The sequence below is a fragment of the Aquila chrysaetos genome, chromosome 7 (assembly GCF_900496995.4).
Source record: "Aquila chrysaetos chrysaetos chromosome 7, bAquChr1.4, whole genome shotgun sequence".
In the NCBI taxonomy this organism is placed as follows: Eukaryota; Metazoa; Chordata; class Aves; order Accipitriformes; family Accipitridae; genus Aquila; species Aquila chrysaetos.
This window is the reverse complement of record NC_044010.1, coordinates 7406883-7426571: the sequence shown is the minus strand read 5'-3', so window position 1 is coordinate 7426571 and position 19689 is coordinate 7406883. Positions and strand designations below refer to the sequence as shown.

Genomic DNA, 19689 nt, shown 5'->3' with positions numbered 1-19689 from the left:
TTGCTGCTGTCCTGAACAGCCAGTTCTTGCAGCTGGCTGTTTGGAAAGCAGAGAGTTTGGTTTTAGTGATCAGTTTTAACTGTGGACTAAACAAGGGTTTCTCCCAGAAGGGGAGAGAGTATAGAAGATCTTAAACCATTTCCATGGTTGGAAATGAAAGCTTCCAAACCTCTTCAGAAAGGACTTTCTGAAAGAGAAGGTACAAGGAGAGGACTATGTTCTATCATCTCTCCAAGGAATCAGTCCTAATTTGGTGGATGAAGAGAACAGCATGAGATTTAGCGTGTGTGAGGTCCAGAAGTAAGGGATGCAGGAGCATCACTTCTTTTGTAGGTACACTGAGTATTTCAAGCATAATGTCTGCATTCTGGCTGTCCTGCACCAGAATGAATCTGGATTCTTTCCACCGCAGTCAGAGAGACAGAACGTCCTGCAATTTACAGCTGAATCTTCATGTTTGGAGGGATCATCAGGGATGATCCCAGACAATCACCTGTGGCCTACTGCACTTGTACACAGTTTTTTTCTACATCTGACCTCACGTCCCCTCCATATATCTGCTAAGCACTGCAGATGTCACATTGAGTCCTAGGACTTGCAAGTGGAGAGTACTTGTCTAATAGTCTTGTAAATCCTGGAAGGCTTCTCAGGAGCAGGATGTGCTGTTCGGGTCTGATATTACCTTTAGTGTGCCTGGCCCCTACCTCTCTTCTGTCACACATACTCATATGGCATTAGAGAGCTGCCTCACAGCCACTCCTCTGCTGTCATTTTGGTGTAGGTCCGTGCTTTTTGGTTAGGAGACCAAATACAGTGACACTTGGCATTTACAAAACCATGTAGCCTGTGCAGAGTATCGTCCAGATATGAAGCTGCTGACCCACATGCCATCTGTATGATTGAGGTCACCCTGGCTGTGTTTTGTCTTCATAGTACAGATAAGGGAAATGACTTATCCTTCTGGAAGGTGGGCTGGAAGTCAGTACAAGGATTTTAGTCCCAGCAGGACTTGTGCTGCTTTATTTACCAGCCCTAAGTGGGGATAATAAAAACAAAGGGGGGAAAAAAGTCATGAAGTGCAAGGTGCATATTGTGCCCCAGTGAAAGAATGTCATGTGTATGAGCCAGGGCACTGCCTGTAAACAGAAGTCTGTATTATCGTGGCGATACCGGGAGATCTCAGCAAGAGGCAAGCCTTATTTTACTGATCTGCAAGTAAATGCATAGGAATACACCATTCCTGCCCCACAGGCATTACAGTACATTTGCTGGGAGAGAAGCAGGAAAAGAATTCAGCCTATGGAGAAGTGACAGAATGTATGACTTTTCCCAAGTTATATTACAACTTGTGGCAGAGCCAAGACTTAAACCCCTTCCCTCTTGCAGTGCTTAACCATCCCGTCTCCAAATGTCCCTCCGTGACTGTGCTTGCAAAGCTGTTGTTCTGAAGAGCATTAGGATCTGCCTCTGAAGTGACTTCAGTGCAGTTTCTCTCTTCCTCACCCCCGCACCCCCTCTCATTAGCTTGAAAACTCCTATTTATAAACCTGCTCAAGCTTGCTTGTTCAGGGAGGAGGAGCCGAAACACTCAGCACACAGACTAGGAGACTCAGCAGAGATGCAGGCAGAGCTACTTCTCACTCAAAGGGTAATAACCAGATGGAACAAGTCAGCAGGAAGAGTGCCTGAAATGTCACAGAAATGAGATCAAGCAACAGCTAGAGCTTTGTGTCTGCAGGCAGAAGGGGGAGAATCACAGGATCTCAGGAAAGAGTAAGAAAGAAAGGCTGAGTGGAAGCAAAATATTTAAGTGGGTAAGCACATTGGACTAAATGGCCTAATCGTCTCCCCAGACCATCACACTTCCATTATGCATTTTTGATGCTCTCTCCCAGCCTGACAGTGATGAACAGGAGGCCCATAAAGCTGGCTTGCTGCAAAAAAGTGTGCCAGGCTACTAACTGTGGAGTGACTTGTCACCTCTGTTAAGCAGATCACTTGCCTCCCTGGATCTCACTGAGATGCTGTTTGTAAGCACAACACTTGCTAAACTAAGGCTTGCCTGCAATTTCTGTAGCACCTGGTGATTTTGTGCTGGCAAGCTAGAGAACAGGCTGATGACGACTTGAACCCCTATGAGGGGAGAAGTGAGTACCTAAATAGCTGTCCTATATTGTATGGCACTATATACAACAGCCTGACTTCCCTTAGCTTTCCTCCTGACTATATTTTATGGTAATGATCCAGACACGACCCAGCTATTTCTGCTTTTCTGGAGAACCACAGGACAATTATGAAAGACCAGACAAGCTCATCTGCTACGAAGAAAGAAAAAAAGCCAGTTCCTAAGTTTTATGCAAAGAATAAACAAAACTGCAGTAACCCATAAGGAGTTACATTCATGGGGAGAAACAGAATCACATTGTTCAAAAAATCAGAAGAGAACAAAGAGGTTCAATGAGAATCCAAGACCAAAGCCATTTCTGCTAAGGGGCCTGCATCCGCATGCTGAACATAACCTCACCTCTTCCCCTTCCGGCTTACCAAATGATTTCATGGCGCTCTTGGTGCTGGCGTGCAGGCACCTCCCTGAGCTGCTCCTCTTCCCTGGGCTTCTGAGCCAGTGGAGGGCAAAGGACCTACTGTCCGGAGTGCTCTGCTCTGCTCTTCTCCAGGCTGAATTCCTCCCGTTAGTCTCATTAATACCAGATTAACTCTCTTGGACATCTATGCTCTTAGGTGCTTTGTCATCTGATACATTATTACATTACTTCAAAAAAACGTTTTCATGCCCACAATCTTACCAGGCTGAAGTCCCAATGTATTAAGCGATGGATTACAGATCTAGTAAAGGACAGTCATTCCCACAAAATGCTCACAAGGTGTCAAAGATGAGACACAACCAGAGAATGAAACAGGTAGACTGAGGGGATGAGACCAAGAGTTAGGGTAACAAAAGTAATGCAACGTGCACAACTGTGGCATTTTCATTCTGATGATTTTAATGACAGTGTGCTGGACGTGCTGGAGTACTGGGAAACTCTCATGATAATAGCAAACAATTTCTAAAAAGAAAGTTACTGAATTTGCCTATATGTAATTGCTCTCTTTGCTGGAGAAAACCTGATCCAGTTTGTGGTATCATCTGACATTGGTATTTAAGAAGCTCTCTGCTATCATCTGAGAAAAAAACACCAGCCTATCTAGACCATGTCTCTGTGTCAGACACAAACTGAAGTGGGTTTAGAAGTGAGCAATGAAAACTGTCACAGGTCTAGAAAACCTGGCCAAAGCGGAATGATTGAAGGAATTGGGTTTGCTGGGCTTAGGAGAAAGAAAATTGAGGGGGAACATGGAAAACTGTCTTCTAATGGAGCTATAAAAAGAACAGGGATTAATTGTTCTCTGCTTCTGTGGCAGGAGGGGTACGCAACAAATAGTGGCCAGCTTTGTTTGCATAAACAAAGATTTTGGTTAAGTATCAGAAGTAGATTTATTCTGAAAATAGGAAGAGAGAAGCAGTGAAGCAGTCTCGAAGGCTGTGAAGTCCATGTTTATGGAGTCCTTTAAGAACAAAGCTTTGTTATCAATGATGGTCTAGGCATGTTTACTTTGTGGTAAGGAAGGGACCTCTGAGGTCCTTCCAGCCCAATATTTCTATGATTTCTACTAAGTCTGCAGTTCTAACAGCAAGGCTGCAAGTTATAATCTCTTTATATAAATAAAGATAAATGGAAATCTCCACTGGGTTCCCAATGACCAACGCTGGAAAGGAAAACAGGAGGTTTGGGAAAAACAAATGCCACAAGAACCTTTAAAGATTTATAGGTGTAATTTGACCCTGTAGTTTCAGGAGCATCTGTGAAGCAGGGCCTGGGTTGAGTGGGCTAAAGAGGGGGAAAAAAACCCTACTCCTTGTCCTCAGTTTTGTGAAGGGATGAACTGGATGAGGTGGGCTTGTCCTGTGTTTAAACAGACGGCTTCAGGGCTGGCAGTGGGTTCCAGCCTGCATCTCAGTGACTACACTCACAAATGTACAAATAACAAAACTCACAATAACAAAACGTTATTGATGGAAATACCCTGACGTAGCTAAAGTGGTTCACTATTTCAGACCTGGAATAGGAGAGAAATTTGTGAAAGTAAGATTCCTATATTTCTTGTCCGAAGTCAGGGGGGAAAGCTGAACAGCACACAGGTAAAATAGAGGGATTTTAAATTACATTATCAGTAACCTATTGTATAAGCACTACATTTAAGGTTGTTGTGTATTTTTAAACAGCATCCACTGGGCTTGAGTTGAAACATTATATTTACTCAAGTGTACGTTCTGTTAATTAATAAAACTACATATGAGTTGCCACCATATACATGCAAATCTAGTATGTTTGCTTTGAGATAGCTTCATTAGGTTTCTTTCTTCGTCCCAAGTTACTTGCTGATTGTTCGTATTTCTGTGGTCTCAATATTTTTCGTTTTGCTTTTTTTTTTTTTAAAAGGGTTTCTCATGTCAAATATAGAGGTTCCTAAACAGTGATATACCACGACTGATGGTCCCACCTTAAGCTCTCAAGCATATGCAAAGACTTGAAACACTGTGGTCTTAACTCAGGAAGATTGTAAGAACTGTGGCTCCGGTCCAACAAACTGTATTTGTCCTGGGCATAGTCTGATTCAGCTGGACTACCTGCATGCTCCAATCTAAGCACCAGGAAGGAGAGCAGTTAAATCAGGACTTGTTGGGATAAAAAGAAGCAGTGCAGTTCTGATCATAGCAATGAACTGCACCCCCTTGTCTTCAGTGCAGTTCCTCTGACGTATGCAAGAGTAAGTGAAACTGGATCTGAATCCCTAAGATCCTTTCTTGCTTTAGACTTCAGCCTTCAACATGATCTCTTTCACCTGGAATAACATCAGCAAATTGAGATAATAGGTACTTACTACTGGTTTATGACAGAAAGAAATTGCTCAGGTTCTGTAAAAATTATTTATCTTTGTGTTAACAGAACCTAATTAACATATCTCCTCCAAGAAGATTAAGCTTGGAGTATCTAAAAGTCCTGTCCTAAAGTCCATAGTGGTGAAAGGAGCAGGCTCTGTCATGCTCCCATTGTTGAAGGCTTGGAAGGATGAACTGTTTAGCCAGGTTGGTGTGAATTGATAAGTCTCGGTCCAGCTCATGATAGACTATGGTCAATCTCACAGCTGCTCCATGTGTACATCCTCGCTGAGTGAGGGACTTATTCTGGAAACTTTCTCAAGCTGGGAGACTTAAAACTGAGGCAGTGTGCTAAGGCTGCCAGCCTGCTAAGAATTACAACTTGAATTCCAGACTCCCTGCATCCTGTGGTGTTATGTGATTAGACAGATGATAATCCTCTAGGAGTCCCCTGAGATACAGCAGGTTGATGTGACTTCTTAGCTGTAAAGGCATCATGAGGAAAATACTTCCTAAGTGCCTTCATCAGATGTTCTTAGCACAGGTATAACTATTGTGAGGGTAAGCTATGTTGCTATTTATCTTTAGATGGCATTTACTGTTATTGTTGCTCCCTGCTACCTGGTCTCTCTCCTGTTTTTTCCGTCCCCTCCTTCCCTAGCCAGCTCAGATCTGAAAGCAGTATGTCGTGGCCCAGCAGTGCTTAAAAGTAGCTGTACTGCAGGATGCATCAGCGTAGCAGCATGCTGCAGGCATCTGCGAAGGAGCCTTGGCTCAGCTCGGCCCTGCCAGGAACATCTCTGTCCCATGCTCCACTGCACAGTGCAGAGAAGCCCAAAATCTGATGGGAAATCCACAGACGAAACTGTTTCAGAGTTCAGATCCATCCGAGGGTCTAGATGTTTGTCACCACTTCTCTGCCTATCAGAGCTTTGTTCAGTGTGGCCCAGAAATGAATAGTGCAAAAGACTATTTGAATCATGTGGTCTCTGCTTGCTCTCAAGTTTCCTGGATGAACGGTATTTTACTGTAATATGCTGCAGCACCAGAAATGCAGGTAGGACTATTTTTCATCCCTTTCTTGCTTCAGAGTAGCAGGTCTTGGACCACTGAAAAAGATTAATGGAAATGCAGAACAACATCAAGTCCAGAGCTCCTGGCTTACATAAGTGGACACTTTCGGTTTTCTGCTTCTCCCATGCAAGCTGCATAGCCTGGATCTGAAAGCTGGTTAGCCGGCCTCGCTGGCAGTCAGCTCTTTGCTGTTAATCAGTCCAAAAAGACCTCAGCTGGTGCAGAGCTATAGGGCCGCTATGGTTACAGATAGTTACTCAGTAGTGCTTATTGTATATTGACAGGAGAAGGCAAAAAAAAAAAAAAAAAGAAAACAACTAACTCAAGGTTCTTACAGACTGCAAAATAAGAAGGAAAACCACTGTTCTTTCACATGCACTTGTGCTTCTCTGCTATTTGCTCTCCTTGCTGCTCTCTGCTCCTCCCATAGTCTCTCCGTGTGTAAAATAATCATCCTGACATTGCATAACTTACAGTGTTGATGTCACTGTGGAATTTGGTGCTTGGCTGTTGCATTTTTATTAGATGTTGTGATTAGAATCTAGAGCAGTGATCATAGCTTTAAAACTTCTATAAATATGTACTTGTTTCCAGTGGGATTTTCTTTGTATTTGTTACATATCTGTCTGATTCAGAATGCTTATCACGACCTGGGAGAATGATTGTGTATGGACAAGCATGGAGGGGGATGTTTGGATTTTAAAAGCCTAGTCAGATGACTTAAGGGCAGAAAATTTGTACTGTAGGGTAAGCTGCTTTATTTCTTAGGACACTGACAACTGGAAAATAGCTTCCGGAAGAAACATATGATCTCAGAAATATTGGTAAGGAGGTTATGATGTGTCTTTTCATTGCATTGGTGAACCAAAGCTAGCCCAAGGCTAGTGAGAACTACTCCTATTGAACTTGCTGGGAGCTGTGGAAAAGGGGCTCAAATTCCAGTGCCTGGGTTCCCAAATGCTGTCACCAGTGAAGGATCAGAAGTCAGTGTCCACCTTTTCTTTACCTGCATGAGGTGAGGAGGGGTCCCAGGAAGAGGAACAAGGAAACTGCACTTCAAGTGAATCCATTTCTGTATGTCTGATTCACCTGCTTATGTGCGGATGAACTGGAGTATCCCACTGAGGACAGTAGGCTAGGTCATATGAGGAGGGTAGCCTATCCTTCTGTATGTATTCGATTTGTTCAGTTTTGAGGGCCTGTATTAAAACCACATGCCACATAAAGGATAGTCTTAAAATAGCTGATTTTCCCACTAGGCTGAAAATAGTGTTTTCCATGTTTCATTTTGGTGGTGCCTTTCCTTGGCACATCTGGCTCTACCTGCAGTTTTAGTTATTCCAGATACGGAGTGCCTTTTTCTGGTTTAATATAAGCCACTTCTGTAGTAGGTTATAGGTGCTGTTCGGTGTTACCTTGACTGGTCTCTTCAGTACTGTTTGCTCTCCTTTTTTATGGCCATCTTGTCTCTAGGTCTTGTCTCTTCAGGTTTACAGTTTTTCTGTCTCTAGCTCTCTGCCTGTGTAGTCCTTTGAACAGCCTCTTATCATGAGAAAAAGAAAAGATTTTTTTTTTACATTTCCCAGCACGTGTTCATGGGCATATGCAGCAGGTATGTCCTTGGGAGCTATCAACTCAAGAGTCCGCATTTCAAAATCTGTTCTGGGACACATTGTTCATTCTGGAGAAATCATCCATAGGTATTTCTGAGACACCTACACCTCATTTATCAGTTCAATGTCATTTGACATTTTCTCTCTTCCTTTCACCAGAAGAAAAAAAAAAAAAGACGAGTGCACACAAAAGGGTCAATGTTTTTGAAAGGTCAGTAATTCCAGATGAAATGCAAACCTAAAGCTTTAAAAAAAACCCCTCCATTGAGCAATAAAGCACTTAGAGTTTGACTTTGTTACGCAAGAGAGAAACTTTCCAGCTGGCTGGCAGCAGTTCTGAAGGGTGTCTGTGTGGTTATTGATTAATTAAATCTATTGTTACTCACTTCTTTCATTAATCCAAGTGTTTTCTCTTCACTTGTGTCCCTGCCCAACCTTGTTTTAAAGACTTGGAATCTGTCAGAGACAACCGCTTTGAATACCAGGTTGCTTATTTGAAATGCTAACTCTTCCTGTCTCAGAAATTTCTAGGTGTGGCATTTTAGACATCAGAAAAATGAGAAAGCTGCTTAAAGTTGAAGGTGTCTCCAGTCTCGTGTTCAGACCTGGAACTCTGTGTCCATGCGTAACAGAGGGGAAGGCGCAAAAGGCTGGACCAGAGGAGTGGCTCGGCTGCTTTCTGTAGGACTGCGCTCAGTTCCAGTGCCAAAACACAAACCTTGTAGGGGATTCCCTGCTGAGGTGAAGGGCAGACACCTCTAGTGGGTTGACACTTGCTGTTCAGGATTATAAATCTCTGGCGGAGCTGTGTGGAGGATGGGAGAGGAGTATCAGGAAGCCAGCAGTACAGTTTTGCTTCTCTGTACGCCCACCTCGTCCCTAACGAAAATTTCCAAATAGCCTTATGCCCACGCAGTCCTCTGCTCATGGTCCCCATAACCAAGAACCCCGAACAGCACTGCAGCCCTGGCAGTAGGAGGCTGTGTCGAAAAACCCAGAGAAGAGCCCAGCTTTTGCTAAGCCACCCAGTCCCTGGCGTCTCTGTTTGCTGTACTGAGGGTACTTTGTTCGCTGGTCCCTGGCCCGGCGCCACTGACTCCTGTCATACAGGAAGCCGAGCCCCTGCCAGCTGGGAGCCGCTTCTGGTCGCTATCTCCAGTCATCAGTGCTCGATTGGAGCCTGTTAACCAGGTTCCTGACCTGCCAGCCTTGCAGGTCCCAGGCATTTGCTTTCCCTTTCGAGCCCTTGAGATAGCAGAGTCTGTTCTACCGGGGATGAATGTGTTTAGGAAATGCCAAATCCGAACTAAGCGCCACTGGGTACCAGGAATTTTTAGCTGCAAGACTTCAATCACGACTGGGAACATTTGCCAGAAACTAGGACAGACTAAGTTCAAGCCCAAGAGCAGGGCAGACCTCGTTGATAATGCTTCCCCAAAGCAGCAATGCTCATTAAGAGATTCTTTATCGCAGCAGCCACAAGTCACTCCTGTTCCTTCCTGCTGTACACCAGCGTTATTTCCAGTGAAATACAGGGGTCATTTCAAGGGTAAAACTGCAGCCGTCAGTCAGGTCAAGAGAGCACCATCTCCACCTTTCTGAAGCAGGGAAAGGGAGGAGACGCTTTCAGTTCGTGACTATTTGGCTGCTTTATAGTTTTGTTTGGTAGAACATAAAAGAGACCTGGAAATTTCAGAGGGCTATTTTAGGAAATCCTTTGCAAGTTCCTTTAGGAGATGGGTTTTACCTTAACAATTCAACTAATTACAATTAGTCACTTGATCCTGACAGCAGAAGGAAATTGTATCATGCATATTTCATACAGGATTTACTTAACTATTCTGTTTTTTAGCTCCTTGGCACCTGCTGTTAGTCCTTTTGCCTGTAATTTCAGCTGGCAATACCAATGCCTTTGTACCAGAGAAGTGGGCTTCCTCTTCTGAAGAGCTTAACAACAATAGTGTCTGCTGGCAAGCTCCGTTCTCGTAAAAATCAGGCGCAAACAAAATATGCATAGGTTGGTCTTCCAGTCCAGTCAGATACACAGAAAATGTTTGTGCCTGGGGATGTCCATTTCCACCCAGCTGTATCGGTGGGTATCCAAAGATTACCTTGCTGGTAACAGGAGATCACCCTGGTTACAGCAATACTGCTAATAAACACTACAGTAAACCTTCATGCAACGTAGTACCAGGAAGGCCCCCTACGTTCCCTAAAGCCTTTAAAAATGGGACTTTTTAACCATTTCCTCGCCACAGCAATGAGTTGCCCATTGTGAGAGTCCCTCCAGGGGAGCCAAGACCTCGGAGGGGGGGCTGGCACAGCAGATGGGGAGGAGCAGCTGGTGACGCGTTTAGCTTGTGTGCTTGCTTAGCAGTATAAATATGCTGAGCACTGAGGAAAGTTGCAGTCAACCTGGTGTGAACAAAATAATATATTTTGGCATAATTGCAGTAATTATATGGGGACACTGCTTTTAACTGTGAACAGCTGTTACCTTTTTCTGATTGAATTAAATAGTTATAAGCCTCAGAGGCTTACTACTACTGTCCCTTTCTTGCTTAAATCTCTTTTCCTGTTGTCTGTTTTATCACTCAGTGATTATGCCTGAGGATTTTGCAGTGTCTCTCTTTGGTCAGATTAGAAATGTTTGTGGTGTCTGGCTCTCTAAAGCCTTGCACACACAGGGCAATTTTCCTGGAGACGTTCCTCAGCCGCCTCAGAATTCCCCTTGTGCCGGCAGCCACCTGTGCTGTTCCCCTGCTGCCCCAACCTGTGTGGAAGTGACTGATCCTGGGTATAAGTTGATCCTGTTCTGAATAAGCCTGTCAGTAGAAGCAGCCGATGCTTTGCTACTCATAAAGCAGTCTCTAACATGTAGGAGCAAAGGCTCAGCATTTTCCTGAAACAGGGTGGTGCTTCACCTGCTTTTGCAGTTGTGTTAGAGCAGCGTAAGGTGCTATGACAATGCAGATTTAGGCAAAACCATGTAACTGTACTGTATCAGATGAAGGATTTGACCATTACCATCTTCCACCTGAAAAGCCACCACAAGCAGTGGTGTGGGTGGTAACGTTTACAAACCGCACCACCTGATAGCAGGGCAGTAGCAGGAGTGACTCTTCCAGCCTTGCATTCCTTCAGATCATTTTCGGTCACTTTCTCGTCATCTTATTCTCAGTCACCCTCAATGTTTTCCTCGTTGCACTCTTCAGATACTTCTTTGTTGGTGTTTCAGGTCACCTTAGTGAAGCTGGAAGAAAAGCTACCTTTGAAAGAGCAACAGTGATAGTCAGCTCAGCAGCACAACTCCTGTGTACTCAACTCCGCTAGGTTCCTCGGATGCAAGTGCCTGGCCCCACCTGACCTGTGGCCCCAAGCAATCCTGTCTTTGTATTGGCTTAAATTTGCTGCAAATAGGTCACCTTATCCAAGAAATACCGTAAGAAAAGAATCCTAAACATTTTAATTTGTAGGCATTTCTGAATTGGCAATACTCTTGGACAGTGCACGGTAGACCTTATAAATAGCACTTTGAGTGCCCGTGATGTCACAAACCACAAGAGCATCTGACTTGTGATTTATTACATCAGATTGTGGCTTGTTCATAGGCTTGTAAGATGCAGCTTATTTACAGTCGGTACACCCACTATTATTCCTAAGCCATCCCAGTGTTGAGCAGATACATAAATGCTGCCTGGAACCGAAACAGTAAACAACCAATTAAAAGTTTAACCTCTTCCTTTCCAATCTCCTTCTATATTATTAACTGAGGATACTGTTGCTTAAATTAAGGTTGTGTGAGATAATGACAAATAGGTGTTCTTTCATTTGCCTGTGTATCACATTTGCACAAACAATACTTGTAGATTTTTTGAGTATTTATGCTCAAAAATAATTTCTCATTAAAGCTGCATTTATTTGAAGACATGTTCTTTCCTTTTCTTCAGTGTAAGATTGTTGTTTTACAAGATTTCCTAGAATAAAATAGTGAAAGCTCATTTCTAGAATTTAATGCAAGAATTTTAATTCTTTTTATAGTTCTTGACACCGCATACATATGCACGTAAATTGGTTTACCTAAACAGCAGTTTGCAAAACCAGAGTTGGACAATGTAATTAGAAAGGGAAAAGCTTGGTATTCAGATTAATTAAGCTAAGTAACATTCAAATTTTATGTCACATCTTTTTGATTGGGAGGGAAAGATCTCATTCACTTTGGCTGTGTTTTGGAAGACCTCACAGCTAAGATTTAAATCCAGGCCAGTATAAACCTCAGGCATTAATGAATCCTGAATGTAACAATTTTAAGATTTGAAAATTCTTTGTCGCGCTCATGTTCCCTAGTATTTCTGAGTTCCAGGGATGACCTGGTTTCCAATAGCCCAGTCACAGAGAAAGGCACCCAGCTAGAAATCTACTGAAAGAACTAAGAAATATCAACCAATGGTTGTCCAACTAGATGCATTTTAAAATAAACAAAAGCCCACCCTGAGAAAAATGTGTGATTATATTCATGTGTCTAAAAACTGGTATATCCTGATATCTAAGAGTGGGCAGGGGAGTAACTGCATCATTTGGCAAAATGGGAAATAATTTACATAGCTACTCTCAACTGAATGTCAATGAATGTCGCTGGTACGTTAGCATGTGTTCTCTATCAAAAGTTACTGTAGAGCACTCCTAAATGTATCATTGCGATTTACTCCCTCTCTTTAAAAAAAAAATACCTCAGGTAAGTCTAAGGCAATAGGAGAAGAAAAGTAATTAGTAGTACTAATGTCCTGTAAAATATCTCAGTCTATGCCTCACGGTTTCTTAGTCTGTGATCTTAAAAGCATAGCCTATGTCCTGAGATCAGAAGCTCCTTTTGTATTCTCACAGGACAAAGTACCCTAAACCAGCTAGTCGAACGAGATCAAACACTACATGTCAGTGTGATTTGCAAGAGGGACACAAAGGAAAATTTTATGTAGCCAGCTGGTTCTTTCTAAACGTTCATTTGTATTAAATAAAAGATTTATAATGTTAGCAGCCTTTACTGGAGTTGGGACAGGGTGCAGATAAGATGGTTCAAGGTGCCTGAGAAATCTGTTTTATTGCAGTCTTCTCTGTACAGATTTTGCATTTAATATCTAACCTTGTTTAGTAAATAGTGAGTTGGCTAGCTAAGGTGTACTGGTGGCCATGAAAGAGAAATCTACTGCACAACATGTCAGCAATATTTCTTCTAGCTGGTTTACGCACATCTGTAGGTGGCCTTGAAGCTGTTTTTTATTTATTTTTTTACTGGACATGCTTTTGAATGTAAGTGTTTTCAGACTCTTGCTGAGGTAGGCAGAGGGCTTTGTGGAGATCGTGGGAGTGCCGTGTGCTTGCCGTCTCTGAAAAGAGGTGCCAAGGTGCCTTGAATATCAAGAAAAATGCTTCTCTCTGTGCAAAGAAAAAATATTTGTGTGCGCTGCTACTGATCTCAGGTGTTTAGTCATCAAGGAAGATGCCTTCAAAATTTAGAAATCAAAGGGTTATTAAATAAATAAATAAATGAAAATCCTTTTTTATGCCCTCTGGATATGGGTGCCATTGGTGTACAGAGTTCTGTTTTCAGGCTTTTCTATGCAGTCATGACAGCTCAAATCCCATTTCCCTTTGATCAAAGCACCTATGCAACCCCTCGATACCGGGAACTGCAGCTTTAACGAAAATATTGCAAAACTTTCTTGTATAAAAGTATGCAGATTTATTGTAACATTTATCATCCAGTTACTGGCACACTGCCACTGGCACAGGGTAGTGCTGGAGGCTGACTGGGTGTCTTCAACAATTATCAATGTGTATTTTCGTATGTCTTACGATCTCCCTGGACACATGGTAGCAGCCACTGTGAAATCCAGGGGCAATGGCTAGATAAGCCTTTGCCCTGCTCTGCTGGGGTCTTTCTTATGTCTTATGTTGGATTTGGAAGAGTTAATAAATACACAGATTCATTTTTCCCCCTCCCTAATTAGATCCCAGAGGAAAAATGCCACAAGCCTCAACTGAATCCTTCATCTCCTGAACAATAGAAACCGTATTAAAAAAACCTGTCTCCTGGGAGGGGTGGATGCTAGTCAGTGACCCAGAGCTGGGTTGCTGGTGCGAGCCTTGCACGGGCTGGCCAGGGGAAGCGAGGGTGGCTGCCTGCAACTGCGGGGGCATGGGGACACCTCCTGCTTAGCTGGGCTGGGTTGGGTTCCTGCCAGGCAGGTATCTGTGGCCCAAAAACGGGCAGGGCGCTTTGAAGCAGTGTGGAGAGGTGTCAAGGAAGGGGGAGCCTGGGAAGGTGGGTGAGCAGCTTCCTCACCTCTGCAAGAAGCGGCTTCCTTCCAGGTCGGGAGCACTTTGGCAGAGGGACTGGGTGGACGGATGCCCCGAGCTTGCCCAGCTCAGCTTCTGGAGAGGTGCCTTCCTTCTCCAGGTCTGGCAGTTCCCTGGCACTAAAAATACGTCTCTGAAACGTGCCCTGCTCTGCACGCAGCCGTGCAGAGAGCCTCAGCTGGGCTGGCAGAAAGCAGTCTCCTGGCATTTTCTGTGTACTTCAGGAAGGGCGCAATCAGCTGCCCGGAACCATTATCAAAAGAATTGGGACGGAGGACTGCACACGTTAACCCAGCCTCTCCTCTCTTCCTCCTCCCTCTGACTCAACAAGTGCTGTAAGCTGCAAACAGCATCCGTATCCAACAAGCATGTGTTTTATTTCCATAACAAATTGAGGTATTAGGAATTTTAAACCCCAGATGTTTCTCCGAGTTATGTAAACCAAGAGGCACCCAGATGCCCACATTAACAGCAGAGGGAAAATCCCTTCGAGAGCATGTGCCTGGCCCATGGCTGCACTGGGCTGTGGAGCAGCATTATTAAAAATGTGAGGTGCAACAGGCTGAGATATCAAAAGCCCAAGAAGAATGAGGTGAAGGTGTAAAATGACACACTGTTCATTTTCTTTTTCCCCAGGGCGAGCCTTGGCAAAACTAGAATATACTACGGTTGTGGCTTCCAAATCAAGAGTCAAGTTCTCCTATGCATGAATTCAGGCAGAAGGCTAACCAGCAGAAAGAGGACTAAATGGCAAAGAGTATCGAAAGAAAAAAGATGTAACAAGACAGGTAAATATTACATTCATTGTTTCCCAATGTACTGTATTTCATTTTCCTCTCCTTGTTTCATTCCCCTTTTGAGACAGAGAATAGTCATCTGGAAACAAGGAGAAATTTCCTCGTTTCGTCACATTAGGGCATATAGGGAAAGTCTGAAAATGTTTAGGGTTTTGAAAATTATTTTCTATCTTTAGAACTGTCACAAACACTGAGTCTGTTTCTTGGAGGTCTTTTTTGGTGGACTCGAGATGTTGACCAGGAGGTCTCTGAATTCTTAGGGAAAGTAGCTGGGACTTTATTTCCTTCCAACAGTTTATTTTGTCCTTTCAATCAAAGAGATAGTAATGAACACACACTGTTAAAAACAGCTGTTCCTACCTCATACTAGAGCTCATCTCCACCATAGTAGCTCTGCTGAAAAGAGGAAAGTGATCTCCTGGTGTGGATTCAGTCCTGTGTGAGCTTTTGCTCTACTTTCTTCTGCGAGGCTCTGTCCCTCGTCCAGAATGGGCAGCCTGCCTCTATCTACCTCCTATATCTGCTCTGGGATGTCCTGTGTTACAGAGATCAATGACATGACCTAGCCTTACCTCATACTAGGAAATTATAGCGCTATTAAGAATGTGGAAAATACTTTTTCTCTTCCTCTCTTCCCACCAGTCAACTGCAATCAGCACAAGCTTTAATGTAAATGCAGTGATAGAGGCAAAAGCAGCAACAGGAGGCTTTTACTGGTGTGGCTTTGTGGTGGGTTGAGAAAATAAGCTGCAAATGCAATACTGAGGTTTGCTAGTTACAACATTTCCCCTGTAGCTGTACCTTGTTTGGTGGAGGCAAAGAATGAGGTTTGAAACTGTGCAACTAGTGAGGCAGGAAAGTATTTTATTAAAAGCTGCAGCACCCTGAGGAGCAAAGGAACTAAGTTGTAGGCACCTAAGAGAAGCATTTGATAATGTTTTGAGGACATCCACATGCACATGGGGCCTTTCTAAGGGGAGCTCCGCAAAACTCTCTGTGGCTTCTCATCCCAGCTTGCCTCTGGTGGGATACCAAGGAATCCATGGTTGGGATACCATCAGGCCTTTCAGGTTGAAAGGTACTGACTGTAATAGTAAGTGGCTGACTCAGTTTCAGCCTAGTGGCCTCCTAAAACTCTCAATATGTGCCAGATATAAGGAGCTCTTCATCATGCAAGTATCTCCAAAGAACCAAATTGAGGCCAGCATGTCCTGGCATGCAGAGTACTAATCAGTCCTCGGAGGCTGAGTCACCATCCATTCTCACCAGACCAGGTTTTGAATGAGGTCAGAGGATCAGTTGTTTATTGTCAAAATCCTTAAGCTCTCTATCCCTCCTTACTAGTAAAGCTATTTAGCTTTCTGCCACTTTTTCAAAGTGTTACTCTTTCAAAGTGGCCTGTGTTTGACTTCTCTTTAATGCCGCTCTCCGGAGAGAAGCAAACATAGCATCACCCTCAGTCAGGGCTGGGTGCCCTGTGTCCGTGACCTTTACCATGCTAACCTGCCCTCATCTTGCCCGACAGCATTAATTGCCTCTTAGGGAAGCTTTGTTGCCAGCTCTAGGAGGTTAAGACAGACAGCTCATGCTTCTGATAGTTAGGAACTAGTAATAGCCAGTTTGGGTCCCAGTCTGAGGGAAGGAGAGGCTGGTAATACCCCGGCTTCAGTGCCCCATTAGAGTGGAGGAATCCTCAAAATGTGGGTTAGTTTCAGCTGAACCCCCTCCCTCGCTGGCCCAGGCTCTTCCTCATCTTCTGTTTCAGCTCTGCACCACAACCCACGTGAGGAGGGCGTGATGCTATTTATTCTTGTTTCCTCCCTCTCTGGGATCCTATCAGAAAAACCAGTCTGAGTCAGAGGCAGAGACTGAAACGAGAGAGAGAACTCGGAAATGCACAGATTTTAGCCCAATGTGGCTACCCCAGGTCTGTGAAGGAAAACTGGGCCTCAAAAAATGCGTGAGATACTCAGCTAAATAGCAGCTAAAGAAAGACTATGTGAATTAGAAACTGCCTAGCAAGCAGCAAAAAAGGAGTGGCTGGCTTGTCATAGGTAACGAACTCAGAAAAGTGTTGTAGCATGGGTGTTACGTGACCTTCTACCCTCTTGCAGTATCTGCTATTTTTGGACATTTGTTGAGAAGAATCCTCCAAGATCACTCTTCTGGTTTATTGGGTGGTGATAGCTGGGTTTTCCAGCACAAACAGAACTGTGCTACAGAGAGAAGTTTCCAGCGGGGTTACTTTTTCACATGCATTTGGATGAGAAGTCATTTAAAAGCCTACTCTCTGCATTTGGCAGGTAGGGGCAGGATACCACAAAACAACAACACGTGTCCAAATATTCTAGTCCAAGACATGTAAATCTAGTTGCTTGCAATGTGTTCCCATTGTACATTAAGCAGCACAGATCTGGAAGTATCTGGAAATACTTTCCACATCCAGATTTCCCCAGCAAGAACCATGTCTTGGGCAGACTGCGTTTTTATTGCCTTCACTGCCTTGCTCAGATGATATTCCAGTGCTTAAGGTGAGCTGCATGAGTAATGGGACTTCAGTATAATGGAGCCATTTGCTTCTGCCCAAGTGAACTGGTGCTTAATGGTCTGTACAGTTATATGACTTCTGGTTGCAATCTGATCAGATAGCACAAGCTAAATGAAGTGGAGTCTTGCTGATAATGGGAGGAGAATGGAGAGTCTTAGGAGGGAGGGTCAGGATCTAGGGTACTGCCCAAAGTAGGGACGATTGGTCAGTAGGTGGCAATCTTATATCTGAAGCAGGAAAGGCCCCCACAGTGCTAGAAAAATCTGTGCTACCAGCCATGTCTTCAGTGAGATGTGTAATCATGAGGTCTGGATGCGTTGTGTAATGGTTCTAATCATGTGAATTTAATTTTTCTTTGCAGTGTGTTAACCTTGCATCCTTGCCAAGTCCAGATGTTATGACTTACTTCCCCTTCCCTCAATTCTTCTGTGCCCTCTAGTCGCGTATCTGATAGGTTATATACAGCCTTCTCCTTTGCCAGACAGTAGTACAGGGCCACACGCGTAGCCTTGCTATTTGCAGCTAGAAAGCTGCTATGGAATGGCGCACCGTGCAAATGTAAGTCATGAATTATCATTAACCGAATCTGCCCTTCAGATGTGTGAGAGGAGGGCATCTCGGTCCTTGCAGAGATGAATGGCTCACAGATTTTGCTGGCCTGGTTTGTCTGTGCAAAGTCAGTCAACTGCAGCAGTTTGATCAATACCACCTTTAATTCAACCCTGCAGCTTAGGCATCTTTCTTTGCTCATATAGTGCTGACTTGAGAAATACTTTCATTTGGGGCTTTTTATTATATACAGAAAGAAGTGCCGCAAACCATTTCCAGAGCATTTGACCTCATTTGCAGCCTGTCAAGTGGGAGAGAGGCCGTGAAGCATAAGGAGAGTGGTTGGGACCAGACAGGGAGTATGCAGCAATGGAAGCATTTATGATACATGTTGTCCTAACAACAGCAGCCTTCTCTAACCTAAGATTTCCTGTGTTAACATCTTGAGGAATCCTTGGGTATGGCCTGTTACCTGAAAGGCACTTCATGCACTTGTGGGGAGGGAGGAGGTGAGAAAAAAAACTGATGATGCTGCTTTTAAAGCCAATTTAGCATTGATGAGAGTAACTTGTTCACAGCTCTGGAGCCTGAAGCTTTGTCTTATCCACGGGGTATGGAAAACAGGCAGGGCTGGAGCAAACATCCCTGTCCTGCGTTTGCTCTAGGTGGACTGGGACCTTGCGCCCGTGAGAGTGCAGGTGAAGTCCTGCAGGAAAGCGGTAGGTGTTAGTGCTAGCCAGTTCTTTCTTGTGGACACTTCTGGGGTGCCTGTCACCTATAATGGCCAAAATTCATACAGGCCTCAGAGTACCAGCCCCCAGTACCCTGCTGAAACAGTGCTTACCCCAATTTCAGGGAAGCAAGGTGAGGGGGCTAAAAGCTAGTTACGTGACAGGTTTGTGGCAAGGCAATAAGTTATGCCAGAGCCTCCTAAATCCTTGCTCTTTCTTTTGGGTTAGAGCAGATTCAGTTGCTTATTCAGATCTCGGCCCCATAACCAAACAGCTAATTCAGGCCTATTATAAATGAGATGTGAACCACTGAGGCCTAAAACTCATTTTGCTCAGCCTGCCAGCGGTCACCGGCTGGAATTTGACAGCTAAGCACTGCTAGTCTGCGCTTGATTTAAGCTGGCAGCCTTCTTGCTGAAGTCAAGGTCAATGGGAGTAGCACAGGGAGGTGAAGAGGCTATTACGGCACACAAGAGCCACCCAGGTACTCACATGGGGTTTGATTTCTCGCCCCTCCCATTGCCCGGTTTTCACAAGGCACATCCACGAATTTAGGTTATAACCCTGAAAGTGTTGCAACAAGTTACGGCTTGAAGCAGGTTTTGTCTGCAATGTTCGCACAGTCTGTCTCACGAGCAGCCAGGGCTGTCCCAGGCACGCCAGCAATGCAGGCTGCAACCGCTGGACGAAGCTCCCAGGTAGCGAGCGGGGCTTTAGCTCCCGTCCTGCTGTAACCCGAATCGCATCAAGCATAAGCTCAGTGAAACTGAGACCTCCCTACCGAGGTGTGCACTCCTCGCCTGGCCGCCTGGGGCCTTTGCCCAGAGAGCTGGGGACACTGCCGCAGTACAGAGCAGTGGTGTGTGGGAAGGAAAGGGCAAGCATTGAAGCATCGGAGCTGCGCTGGCTGGAGCAGCTGCTCACATCCTGCCCGCCGAAGCAGTGATCCCTGTTCAGAACCTGACCCAATTTCAGGCCCTGCCAGCTTCACAGGAAAAACACCGTGGGGTTTCCAGGAGGTGCTTGCACAACAGCCGATACCAGGTGAGCTGCAGGCCGAGGCAGACCCATTGTCAAAGCA

General features: G+C 44.5%; 1 protein-coding gene across 1 annotated transcript in view; it reads left to right on the top strand.

The window, feature by feature from the left end:
* LOC121233447 overlaps positions 1–19689 on the top strand; it is a 54957-nt gene that overhangs the window by 13122 nt on the left and 22146 nt on the right. Inside the window, exon 2 of the mRNA XM_041124960.1 lies at positions 14620–14771. Coding sequence (XP_040980894.1) covers positions 14690–14771 — 82 coding nt within the window. The 5' untranslated portion in view covers positions 14620–14689. The remainder of the gene's footprint in view (positions 1–14619; positions 14772–19689) is intronic.